Source organism: Eretmochelys imbricata, chromosome 5, assembly GCF_965152235.1.
Source record: "Eretmochelys imbricata isolate rEreImb1 chromosome 5, rEreImb1.hap1, whole genome shotgun sequence".
NCBI classification, from domain to species: domain Eukaryota; kingdom Metazoa; phylum Chordata; order Testudines; family Cheloniidae; genus Eretmochelys; species Eretmochelys imbricata.
The window spans coordinates 48,475,750-48,489,010 of NC_135576.1; the positions used below are offsets into that span (position 1 = coordinate 48,475,750).

Consider the following 13,261-nt stretch of genomic DNA (forward strand, 5'->3'; position numbering starts at 1 on the left):
GCAGAGAAGGGTTACTAGGATGATCAGATTTCAGAGTAACAGCCGTGTTAGTCTGTATTCGCAAAAAGAAAAGGAGTACTTGTGGCACCTTAGAGACTAACCAATTTATTTGAGCATGAGCTTTCGTGAGCTACAGCTCACTTCATCGGATGCATACCGTGGAAACTGCAGCAGACTTTATATATACACAGATGTATATATAAAGTCTGCTGCAGTTTCCACGGTATGCATCCGATGAAGTGAGCTGTAGCTCACGAAAGCTCATGCTCAAATAAATTGGTTAGTCTCTAAGGTGCCACAAGTACTCCTTTTCTTTTTAGGATGATCAGAGGAAGGAATACCTACTTTAGGAGAGGATACTCAAAGAGCTTGGCTTGTTTAGCCTAACCAAATGAAGGCTGAGGGGAGACATGATTGTGCTGTATAAATACATCAGAGGATAAATTCTAGGGAGCAGAGGTGACAGGGCAGTGGAGGCTGAGGGGTCATATGGCCGCCCAGATATCTGCTAGGGTGGGAGCTCCACTGCAGAGATATGCCTAGGAAAGGCACCAGCAGCTAGCGACCCCACTGATCCCCAGAAGGTGGCGCCTAGAGCAGGGAAGAGAGACTGGGCTGGCAGCCCAGCTCTGCCGGGGGTGTGTGTGTGGGGAAGCAGTTCTGTCCCTTCCTGGCTGGCAGCTGCAGTTACCTGCTCAGGTACATGTCTGGGCTAGCCTGCCTGAGTACCACTGACTGGGGTAAGCAAAGGGAGCGAGGGGAGGAAGGGGGGCCTGGGGATGGGGTGTGGGGCCAGTGGAGGCAGCTGGGGCAATGGGGATGGGGGAGGCAATGAGGTCAGGGGCCATAGGGTGGAGAGGTGGGGGACTGGGGGAGCTAGTGGGAGCTAGGGGGGAAGGGTGGGTGTCTGGGCGAGGCAGCAGGAGCCATGGCGTGGATGGGTGGAGGGTTGTGGGAGGCAGCAGGGTCCAGCAGGGATAGGGGATATGTGGGGAGCCTGGGAAGGCAGTGGGCTCAGGGGCAATGGGTGGGCATCTGAGGGGAGGCAGTGGGAGCCAGAGGGGGAGGCAGTGGGAGCCAGGGGGGAAGGGTGGGCATCTGAGGGAGGCAGTGAAGATATGGGCAATTGGGGATTTGGGAGGGGGGGCAGCAGGAGCCATGGGGTGGATAAGTGGGGGGCTGGGGGAGACAGTGGGAGCCAGGGGAAATGTGGGGTGGACAGGGGAGGGTGGGGGGCCACAGGGATAGTGGGGGGTGAGGGAGGCAGCAGAGGCCAGGGACCATGGGCGGGGTTCTGGGGAGGCAGTGGGAGCCAGGGGAGATGGGGTGGGGACCCTGGGGAGGGGCAGAGTGGCAATAAGGGGGTGGGGGAGGCAGGGTGGGCCAAGGGGATGGGGAGGGCTGGCGGTCCAGGGGAGATATCAGGAGTGGGGGGGCTGGAGGAGGCTGACCTTAAGGGTAGGCGGTCTTGCCTTGATCAAGGGGGCACCATCATCAAGAGGCTGTTGCTGGAGGCTCTTTTGGCAGTCACCAGGAAGTTGACCAAGTCTGTAATCGGGGGCTGCCGTTGTGTCCCCCACTATCAGCAGTTACCAGTCACCTAAGTTAAGTGTCAATATTGACACAAGAACCAATGGATATAAAGTGGCCATCAACAAGTTTAGATTTGAAATTAGACAAAGGTTTCTAACCATCAGAGGAGTGAAGTTCTGGAACAGCCTTCCAATGGGAGCAGTGTGTGGGGGCAGGGAACACAAACTGGCACAAAATAAACACAAACTTGCTTTAAAGCAAGACTGAGCTTGGTAAATTTATGGAGGGGATGATATGATGAGATTGCCTACAATGGCATGTGGCCCATCTGCGATTGCTAGTAGAAAAAATCCCAACGTCTGGAGATGTGGCACTGGATGGGAAGGCTTAGAGTTACTACAGATTCTTTCCCAGGTGTCTGGTGGGTCTTGTCAACATGCTCAGGGTCTAACTGATCACCATATTTGGGGTTGGGAAGGAATTTTCCTCCAGGTCAGAATGGCCAAGACTCTGGGAGTTTTTCACCTTCCTCTGCAACATGGGACATGAGTCACTTGCTGATTTAAACTAATGTAAATGTTGGATTCTCTGTAACTTGAAATCTTTAAATCATGATTTGAGGACTTCAGTAACTCAGCCAGAGGTTAGGTGTCTATGACAGGTGTGAGTGGGTGAAGTTCTGTAGCCTGCAATGTGCAGGAGGTCAGATTAGATGATCATGATGGTCCCTTCTGGCCTTAAAGTCTATGAGTAGAATTTGGCCCACAGGGCTACCAAATTTCAGCCTGAAACAGGCTTTATTTTGCTTTGCATTTCAATGCCAGGCAGTGAGGACGTCTAAGGGCGATGGCCACAGATTACAATCCCTGGAAGGAAATCTAAAATAGTTTTTCCCCTTCTTAAAAGTTGAGCTTTTTCCTTTTGTCTTTTCCCATAAAATGGGTGACTGGTAACAGTTTTCATCAAGAATCACTATATTTTAACCATCTTTCAAAATGCTTATAAATATCTTTGGCATTCAACAAGAAAATATTGTGCTACATCAAATGGGAACTATATTTTAGAGGCATATTGGAGAAACCCATAAAAGTAAATTGATAAGAAAAACAGGTGTGGGCCATTGAGAGGTGTGCGTGGCCCTATCCTCCTGAGATGTGTCTGACACTGGTATGGCTGTTGTACAGTGTTAATTAGATCATTCTAATTAATTCAGTCAAAGTGTAAATTAGGAAGGAATGAAGAAAAATTACCTTTGAAGGCTGCTAATACATTTAACCCCATGCTGTTTATTTAGCAGTCTAACAAAATAATGATGTTAAGAGTCTAACAAGGCACCAGACCAGGACACAGCTGTTAATAGCATTAAATATGAGATTGCAGTCTGTGCTGCAGGCATGTACGCCTGGTCTGTGTTTTCAAAGGTTTTCCAGTACAGCTATATCAGCAGACCCTGCTAGTGTAGATGTGGTACATACTGGCAAAAAAAGTCCTGTTTCTGGTGGTGTTTATACCATTGCCCTGGGTGAAATAAGCTATGCTAGCAAAAGGACTTTTTTTTGCCAGTATGAACCACATCTACACTAAAAGTGTGTTGCTAAACAAGTTTAGTTAAAATGGTGCAACTTCTGTGAGTGGATGAGGCCTGAGTTGAGGATGGACTGACAGTATGGCCAACCCCAAATGTTCAAAAATCCAAAGCTCCTTCAAGTCAATGGGAGACTTTCCAATGACTTCAGCGGGCACTGGATCAGGCTCTTGGTTTCTAGGCTACAGCATCTTTTACAAGAGGTCGCTTACTCTGCATGAGTTCTGAGAAATTCACATACCCAAACAGGCTTTAAACGTATTTTATTACATACAGATGTGCAATATCTTAACATCTCTGTATCTCTTGTGCCTAATTTCATAATTTAATTTTGTATTTAAAAAACAGAACAAAACTGTGTAACAAATTACCCTTTCATTTGCTCACCACTGCACCATTTTTTATTTCCATATGCATGCCCCTCGGCTCTCTAGAATTCCTCATGATGTGCTCCTGCTGTAAATTGATTGTGTGCATATCTGTATTCTATGGAGTATTTTGAATCCAGACACGTACATGAAAAAGGAAACAGGAAACAGGTCTTATGAATTGGCCATTGGATAACATTTCTTTCATTGGTTTCAGAATAGCAGCCGTGTTAGTCTGTATCTGCAAAAAGAAAAGGAGGACTTGTGGCACCTTAGAGACTAACAAATTTATTTGAGCATAAGCTATGTAAATCTCCCCACTGTATTTTCCACTGAATGCACCCGAGGAAGTGAGCTGTAGCTCACGCAAGCTTATGCTCAAATAAATTTGTTAGTCTCTAAGGTGCCACAAGTCCTCCATTTCTTTCATTGTGAAGAAAGAATGAACTTCCCAAACTGATCTATCCAGAGAGCTTAAAGTCATTTCCATTTTCTTTCTGTAGCTATTAGAGACCATTAAAAAAACAAAACAAACAAAACCCCAAAATAAATGCCACCCCCAAATCTCCTTACATATTTTGGTAACAAGTTTGACGAACTTTATGACAGTATCAGATTTCTTATCTACTAAAATGTAGTGAGTTGCTCAGTGTCTTTATATAATATTATTGTATGCTTAGATGTTTATTTTTAAAATCAGCCTTCTTGCCCATTATTTTTTTCCGTTTTGCTAATTGGCGAATAATTAAAGTCAGGCCGAAGTTTGCGATGCTCAATTACTTTACTGTATAAGCGCTAAGCAATAAAACTAAAAAGGCTTAATGAAAATGCAATCACAACCGAATGTTTTATCTCAGCAGACAGAAGGAACCCCAGCGTACAGTTCCTCTGAGCACTGTAGTTTGCTTTGAATCCTACGCTGCTGGCTATTGGTTGAGAAACACGTGGAGGGGGTGGAGGAAGACGCATTGCCAGCAGTAGAAACTGGCCACTTCCACTCGCATAAGACCGAGAGGGTGCCGTAGTGTTCCTAGGTCAGCAGTAGATGCTTCCAGCGCCGAGCCTGGTTTTTCTTCCAGGGAGGAAGATCCTAGCGGGCTGCAGATGGAGTTGCCAACAGCTGCTTTGTTCCGCTCCCCGCTCACTGAACTAGCTTTATCATCGCACAGAGAAGCATTTAAAGACAAAACAGTCCTGCCTCGCTTTTCGCTTCGCTTCCTAAAGCCTGGCTTCCCACGTGTGATGGATTCACCCTGTTCCCTTGCATTGCATTAGCCTGGGGAATTTCTGCACAGTTAAAAAGCTCTGTGACATGCCTTATTATTTCTGCAAATCACAGCTTAAGCCTTTTTATATGTAATCAGATGTATGATGGGTTTTTCTCAGCGTGGTCTACCCGGGCTCCCTGTAACATATATTTGAGTCCATCTCATGTAGCTCATCTCTTAAAATACACCTCATAGCACATCTCCTCCGTTAGCGTCTGTAGCATTTTGCAGATCGACGCTGTCTCATTCCTTCGGTGCGGAGACACGAGCTCTCCGGTGGCGGGCGTGTCCCTGCGGTGTGCCAGGCAATGGAGATTGCCTGCACCGATGCCTGGGCAGAGCTCAGCCCCGGACGCTGGAGGAGGCTCCTCATTGTCTGAGGAGGCTGGAGAGGAGCCCGTGCTCCGCAGACCTGTCCGAGGGAGATGGGAGGTGTGGCCCTTGCTAAGTGCACTGGGATCCACCGGGCTGCTGAGGACGTGGGGAGGGAGACGGTGGGCTCCGGCTCTGCGCGGGGGCTGGCCTTCCTCACGAGGGACACTGGGCGCACATGTCGCGCGGCTCCTCCTGGGGCCCGGGCTGGGCGAGGTGCCCCAACCCTGCCGCGGAGCCTCTTCCCTTTGTGTCCCTCCCCGCGCCGGCCCATGTGACAGCATTGCTTGCAGCCTCCCCGCGGCTCCGTTAACTCGCGTCCTCCTCCCCCGGCCCTCCCCGCCCCTCCCCTCCCCCGTGTGTCACTCAGCCTCTTTGCATATGTGCCCCCCACCCTCCCGGCCGCAGCCCATATACCCGCTTCCCCGCGCCGCAAAGCGCAGCAGCCGGCGAGCGGCCGCCTCCCGCAGCAGCAACAGCGCCTCCGCCTCCGCTCCGCGCACGCGCTCGCCCGGCCCGAGTGCGGCTGCCCGCGGCTCTCCTGCCCCCGGCCCGGGCTCCAGTGGGGAGGCACCGCAGCCCCCCGGCGCGGCCCGGCAGGAGAAGGGAGGAAGGAGCGAGCCGGAGGCTGCTGGCCGCCGGGGAAGGGGCGGGACGGGACAGGCTCCCGCAGCCTCTCGCCTGCCCTGAGCAGCGGCCGTGAGACAGGGGGGAGCCCGGCGCCGCGGCTGTAAGTTCCTGCGCGCTGACCTGTTGCGGGGGGCCGGGCGCTGGCGGGGGCTGCCGGTCCGCGGGCGGGTGTTCGGGCAGCACTCGGGGCGGGGGCAGCAGCTCTTCTCTCCCTGCTGGCGGGGCGCTCCTGGCAGGACGCGCGTCTGCGTCCCCAGCCCCGGGAAGGGGGAGGCTGAGGGGAGGGGAGGACTGCGCTAGGCTCCCTCTCTCCCTTCGCAGGGATCGCCCTGAGTCTCACTCCAAAGCGAAGCGAGCCGGGTGCGGGACCCGTTGCCACGGACAGCCTTGCGGGCGGCTGAAAAGGTGCATTGGCAGGGAGCGCACCCCGCTCCCCCCCAGCTTAGCAGACTTCGTGCAACTTGTTCCCTGCATAAATCAGCTGGCGGGCTGATTGTCTGTGTTGCAAAATGAAGCACCACTGCACTGAGGCTGTTAAGTTGGGAGATGTTTTCATCTCGCTGTCAGGGCGCATTTTCAGCAGCCTCATAGCTTTTTTTACTATACACATGAACTGAGTCTGTGTATCGATCTCTAATTGAATATTGAACGACTGTGTGGGCTTGATGGTAACATCAGATCACGCAAATGATAGATTCTGTGCATTAGTAAGCATCCTGTGTTCACTCCTGGAAGCAGGTCCCGCTGTTTGTGCACCATGTGCCCATTGCAGCCTTTTGAAGGAAAATGCAACACTGGTGGATAGATATTTCTGGTATGTGGCTGTCTTTGGCAAATAGAAACACTTAATACTAGATACTAACCTTAAATATTGATTTATTGTAGTTTCCTTTTCAAATTTCTCAAATGACTGATTTGGAAAATACACATAAGAAATATCAGTTGACTTTTTTAATAAGTCTGAGTAACCAGAATTTGAATGACCATGGACTTTACCACTTTCAGAATCAAAGGCAAAACCCATTTCTTCTATTCTTTCTTTTAGGAAGTTTTTCATACACAACCAATACAATGCTCATTTACACAAAGATAAAACAGAAATCTGTATAAGCTAATTAAGTTATTTCTTCTGCAGGTTGGGAAGAAACAGATACTATTGCTGATTTGAAATACTGGGAAGGTGTTCGGATACTACATTGAAGGGGAGCAAGCATATAGGCACGTAGGTACATAGGTGTGTACAATCACACAGTCATTTTGAAATGGTCTGCATTTGGCAAAAAAAAACCCAGGAACTGTACAAAAAATTAATGCATGATAAGTGATAGCCTGATTTACACTTCATGTAACTTCTGTGCAATGGGTTATACTGTGGAGTGTTAGAGAGGGGCTGGGCATCACTGCAGACTTAGCAGCTGAGAAAAGGATCAATTCATGCAGTGGGTAGTCGTGAAACGGTGATTTTTTTCCCAAGTATCTCACTGGAGAACCGATGAGATTATAGTGTTCTGAGAGGAAGTTTTATCTTGTACATAATAAATGTGCAAATAACTGAAAACACTTTAAAAAGAATTTATTTGACTGAGCTGAGATCTTCAGAATCTAAAGCTGTTAAGAAGTAGGGCAAGAGGTTGTTGAACATTGCGTACTACCAGATTTGAGGTTGCTGTGACAAGTAGCTGGTTGAAGTACATCATAAATCATCCCTTGCTTCAATGTCTGTTTCATTAGTGATTCATGATAAACATAGATTTGTATTTTACTGACCATTCGTCCTTTATATTCAAATGTTACTGTTTCTAAGGAAAAATTGCCTGACGGGAGTTCACTCATTTTATTCAAGATGAACACTTGCTCAGTGACTGTGAATTACCTCTGCTGAAATGTTTGAGGCTTGCATAATTTGCAGAAACAAATAGAGAAATCAGAGATGTCTGTTCGAATATTTTTGTAGTTTTGAATATACTTATTAACATTTTGGCCCAAATTGCATTCTCAACAATCACAAACCACATTTATTCACAAAAACACTACTTTGCTAGTAAATTATAAGAAATCCTTTTTAATGGTACTTTGCCTCTACATATTGACTTGTAGAACAACTCAAAAACTAATGTGGGACTTGAGGGGGAAGATGTACAAATATAGTGTGTATCTTTGTTTTGTTTGAGGAAATATGTTTAGCTTACTAAAATGTGACTTGCCACACCTTGAATTCTTCTAAAGAGGCAACTTTAGAATGATACAGGTAATGATTTTGTTAAGGTTTGCTAAAGAGGAACAAATATGAATACTGCAAGTAATTAATAAAAATGGCTTTGGTCACTGAAAGATCAGACCTTGTCTTTTAGGATATTGCTGTGTGCAAAACAGAAATGACGTGAAACCCTGAACCTCCCTATGCCACAAAAGTCTCACAGTGGTTTTTATCTTTTTGCAGCTGAGATCAGTATTTCTTGGTAGGGCTGTGGGTGGGCTTGGGCACCATGCAGTGATCTGCACTTTCCTACCTCTGTCCTACCCCTCTGCATAGGGTCTGTAGTTCACCATTCTCAAACACAGGGATAACTCTAGTTTCTTAGCTCTTATTTTGTGTTCAGGACCTGATCCTGCATGGTTCTGTGCAGCCACAGCTCATGAGAACTCACAGCACCACTCTGGATCAGAACACACCTATATTTCCAAGGTTTGAACTTTTCTTTATCAATGCTGCTGTGATTTTTTTTTTAATTATTATTATTTAGTGCTGAGTGCTGTTGGTATGCTTAGCATTGCAGCAGTACATAGCAGGATACATAGTCCCAGATGCAAAGAACTTGCAATCAAAGACTCCATCCTGCAGAGAATATCACCCAGGGGGGATCCCTGTGTCTGCTTGGTCCCCCATTGACTTAACTGGGGATGCCCAAGAGTGCAGGGATCTGTCCACATGTAGCTCGTGTTAGGATGAGCACCTAAGGTCCTAATCCTATAAAACGCTAAATGCTGCCTGGGGATGTTGAGTGCCTGCATCTCCCACTGACTTCAGAGACTGGAAGCTGAGGTGGCTCCACACCCCACAGGAGGCACTCAGCCTCTTGCAGGATTGGGCCCTGCATGTGAGACAGACCAATCCAGAAAAACATACAGAATGTTGTGTATTTGAATCATAACAACTTATGAAATAACAAAATCCTGTAACGGTTTTAAAATCTGGCTCCACAATGTTTGCCAAATGAGGGTTGATCTTCCCACTTTTGCATCTAAAGTGTTGATGCACCAATACGCAGAGCCATGATCCTCTGTGTAATTCTGTAGCCACAACAAATCTGAAATTGAGGCGCATGTTCAGTTTAACCTTTGGCAAGAGGGTAAATGGGTACATTTAGTCCTGGATTAGTGTATGTGACCCTTGAATGTCCTCTGAATGATGATTATTTGTCAGGTAATGCAATTATATACAATGGGTATTGCAATTATACTTACCATGTAAAAGTAGTTGCATGCATTTTAATAGCATACTTGGCTACTTGTACTGTGTTTACAGTTACTGCAGTTAACCTAAAACATTGGTCCAAAGTGCTTTGTGCAGCTCATGTTTTCAGTCACAATGAAGAGGGCTTGATCTAAACCTTACCGAAGTAACTGAAAAGATTCCGATAGATTTTAGTGGGCTTTGGATCAGGCCTGATAAAGACAAACACTGTGTATTTCCCATGTTGCTCCTTCTTTAAAGTCCTGATGATAATCATTAGGAAATTAAGTTCCAGCTTAAAAGAAAGAGGTTGCAGTATTTTGGTGCTTATTTGAGCATGCCCATGAAGTCAAAGGCAAATCACAAACTTCCTATTGTCTGTGATATGCCATTTGTGCAGAGCTATGCCATACTGCTGCTTGCTTGGAGCAGAGCACAGGTTATTTGGTATGCAGCAATCCATGAGCAGGTGTATGAGAAGTCTATAATTTCGCAGATATAAATGTAATATTATTAAATGCTGGAAAAATCAGGTTTTTATTCTGTTGTGAGTTCTAGCCTATGATTTCCAAAAGAATGAAAGGAATATTGTATTGATTTTTAGAATGACATACAGACCTCTGAGGCTATTCAGATTCTTACATAGTCTCTTTATCAGAGCACTGGTCTGAGGGCAATGGGCAAAGTTTTCCTCTAAAAAACATGAACCTTGTGGAAATGGAATGATGTCTTAATTAGCAGCATAGAAATATATGTTCAGGAATATAAATGGGGAGGGGAATTTCATGGTAATCAGAGAAGCTGAACTCCTTCACCAAACCTCTTCCCCACCACCATCTATCCAGGCTGTAGAGCACCAGTGAAGCTGTTCCATGATGGCAGCCCCTGGTCTGCAGTAACTTCTGTGGATGCTGTTAGTCTGTCACACCTCCACTGCCCACCTGTGTGATTTGGTCAATGGATCTGTGTAGATGCAAATCTAGAGCCCGTGTCCCTGATATGTCCCCATAGCACACATCAGTTCAGTTTCATTCAGGGCCAACCACTTGCCTTACTTAATCCAGAAGATTGGCCCATACAAAATATATAAACTTGCAAATGGTTGGAAGGGACCATGGAGGGCAGTTGAATCCTTCCAAGGTCACATATAACTTGTTTCCCTTAAAATGGGAGCAGAACAGCCCTGGTTTTGAAAGGATGGGGTAGCAATGTAGAATATTATTTCCTCCCACCCCCAAACCAACAACTGCAGACTCTTGCGCTCTGAGAGCCTAACTCAGGGGGACTGCAGAATAGCAGTCCTGCATTGATATCAGCAGACAGTACAATCGCATTACCCTGCCAAGACTGTACGCATATACTGTCACCCAGTAGCAGGCTTCCACTGGAGATATTCAAGATGTAGATCTCTATAATATTTAGCCATGATATTGTAATAAAGCTTTGGTCATGTAACAATATCCTTGCAATGTTATCTGTCTCTGTCGTATCTTTCCCACTCCCTGCTGTTGGATATGGAACCATTATATCAAAAGAAATCATCAAAATGGAATGAGTACCTTCTTGTTCTCCCATGCAGTTTTTTTACATTCCAAGAGGTATTCTCTCCGGTAGCTCTTCCTACTATGATTCAAAGCAGGAGAATGTTTCAAGTGTGTTTGAGTGTGTGTATGTGATGAATCAGCTGTGCTACACTGGGGAGGGGTGAGAAAATCCGCTCTCGGTCCTTATTTTTCCTCTGTCTTCCTTGCCTACTATTGTCATGAAAGTTGGAGATCAGGTTTCCCAAGGTAAACCTGCTCTTGGGCAATAATAGTGGGGCATGTCATTTAAGAAACTTATCGGGGAAAAAAATAAACATACACTGAAGTAGATACAATTCTTTGTCCTCTCATGTCTATAATAGGCTCAGAGCAGTCTTCCTGCTTACAATCATTATCAGGGATGCATATAATTGTTTTTAATTAAAAGAGGTATGTCATAAACATTTGTCATGAGAACCCTTAATCTTATTTAATTTTTGTTTATTTTTAGGTGTGGCAGAAAATGTCAGTCAGCATGCATGAGAATCGCAAGTCTAGAGCCAGCACTGGCTCTATAAACATATACTTATTCCATAAATCATCATATGCTGATAGCGTCCTTACTCACCTGAACCTTCTACGCCAACAAAGGCTTTTTACAGATGTACTTCTCCATGCTGGCAACAGGTCATTCCCTTGCCACAGAGCTGTCCTAGCTGCATGTAGTCGCTATTTTGAAGCAATGTTCAGTGGTGGACTTAAAGAGAGCCAGGCTAGTGAAGTCAATTTTCATAATTCTATTCATCCAGAAGTTTTAGAACTTCTGCTGGACTATGCGTACTCCTCCAGAGTTATCATCAATGAAGAGAATGCAGAGTCCCTGCTAGAGGCTGGAGACATGCTAGAATTCCAGGATATCAGAGATGCTTGTGCAGAGTTTCTGGAGAAGAACCTTCATCCCACCAACTGTCTTGGCATGCTGCTGCTGTCAGATGCTCACCAGTGCACCAAGCTTTATGAACTCTCTTGGACGATGTGTCTTAGCAACTTCCAAACCATCAGTAAAAGTGAAGATTTTCTCCAGCTGCCAAAAGACATGGTTGTGCAGCTCCTTTCCAGTGAAGAACTAGAAACTGAAGATGAAAGATTAGTATATGAGTCAGCTATTAACTGGGTTAACTATGATCTGAATAAGCGCCACTGTTATCTCCCTGAACTATTGCAAACTGTGAGACTGGCTCTCTTGCCAGCCATCTACCTTATGGAGAATGTAGCCATGGAAGAACTTATCACTAAGCAAAGGAAAAGCAAAGATATAGTAGAAGAAGCAATAAGATGCAAGCTAAAGATCTTACAGAATGATGGTGTGGTCACCAGTTTGTGTGCCAGACCTCGTAAAACTGGCCATGCACTGTTTCTTCTGGGGGGCCAAACCTTTATGTGTGACAAGCTGTATCTGGTGGACCAAAAGGCAAAAGAGATCATTCCAAAGGCTGACATCCCAAGTCCACGGAAAGAGTTCAGTGCTTGTGCTATTGGCTGCAAAGTGTATATCACTGGAGGTCGGGGATCAGAAAACGGAGTCTCCAAAGATGTTTGGGTGTATGACACTCTTCATGAGGAGTGGTCAAAGGCTGCCCCCATGCTGGTAGCTAGGTTTGGGCATGGTTCTGCTGAACTCAAACACTGTTTGTATGTAGTAGGAGGACACACAGCAGCAACTGGTTGCCTTCCAGCTTCCCCTTCAGTATCCTTAAAGCAAGTAGAACAGTATGACCCTGTGACCAACAAATGGACAATGGTTGCACCACTTCGAGAAGGAGTAAGCAATGCAGCTGTAGTTAGTGCAAAGCTTAAGCTATTTGCTTTTGGTGGCACCAGTGTTAGCCATGACAAGCTGCCCAAAGTTCAATGTTATGATCAATGTGAAAATAGATGGACAGTACCAGCCACCTGCCCCCAGCCCTGGCGCTACACAGCTGCAGCTGTTTTGGGTAACCAGATTTTTATTATGGGTGGAGATACTGAATTCTCTGCATGCTCAGCTTATAAATTCAACAGTGAAACATACCAGTGGACTAAGGTGGGAGATGTGACAGCTAAGCGAATGAGCTGCCATGCAGTAGCATCTGGAAACAAACTATATGTAGTGGGAGGCTATTTTGGGATTCAAAGATGCAAAACATTGGACTGCTATGATCCCACATTAGATGTATGGAACAGCATAACCACAGTGCCCTATTCACTAATTCCCACAGCATTTGTCAGCACATGGAAACACCTCCCCTCATAACTGTGTGTGTGTTGTGATTGCAGCTTGCCAGGTAAGAAAATAGACTTATGAATACAAATATAATAGTACTTAGCACTCACAGTGCTTTACATCCACAGATCTCAAAGGAGGGTAAGTAAATTATTTGTATTTTACAGTAAGGAAAACTGAGGCACACAGCTGTTAAGTGACTTGTCCAAGGTCATGCATCAAATTCGTGGCCGAGCCAGGAATGGAACCCAGGTTGCTTGGCTCC

At 45.9% G+C, this 13,261-nt stretch overlaps 1 protein-coding gene across 1 annotated transcript; it reads left to right on the top strand.

Moving 5' to 3' along the window:
- Nucleotides 1-8,364: 8,364 nt before the first annotated feature.
- On the top strand, nucleotides 8,365-13,026 carry ENC1 (ectodermal-neural cortex 1). Its single transcript, XM_077816313.1, has 2 exons — nucleotides 8,365-8,442; nucleotides 11,245-13,026. The coding sequence occupies exon 2, from the start codon at nucleotides 11,257-11,259 to the stop codon at nucleotides 13,024-13,026; it is 1,770 nt and encodes a 589-aa protein (XP_077672439.1). The 5' UTR covers nucleotides 8,365-8,442; nucleotides 11,245-11,256.
- Nucleotides 13,027-13,261: the final 235 nt, after the last annotated feature.

What these genes read in the sequence shown, in the direction of transcription:
- ENC1 (XM_077816313.1), top strand. Translation starts at nt 11,257, where the DNA reads ATGTCAGTCAGCATGCATGAGAATCGCAAGTCTAGAGCCAGCACTGGC.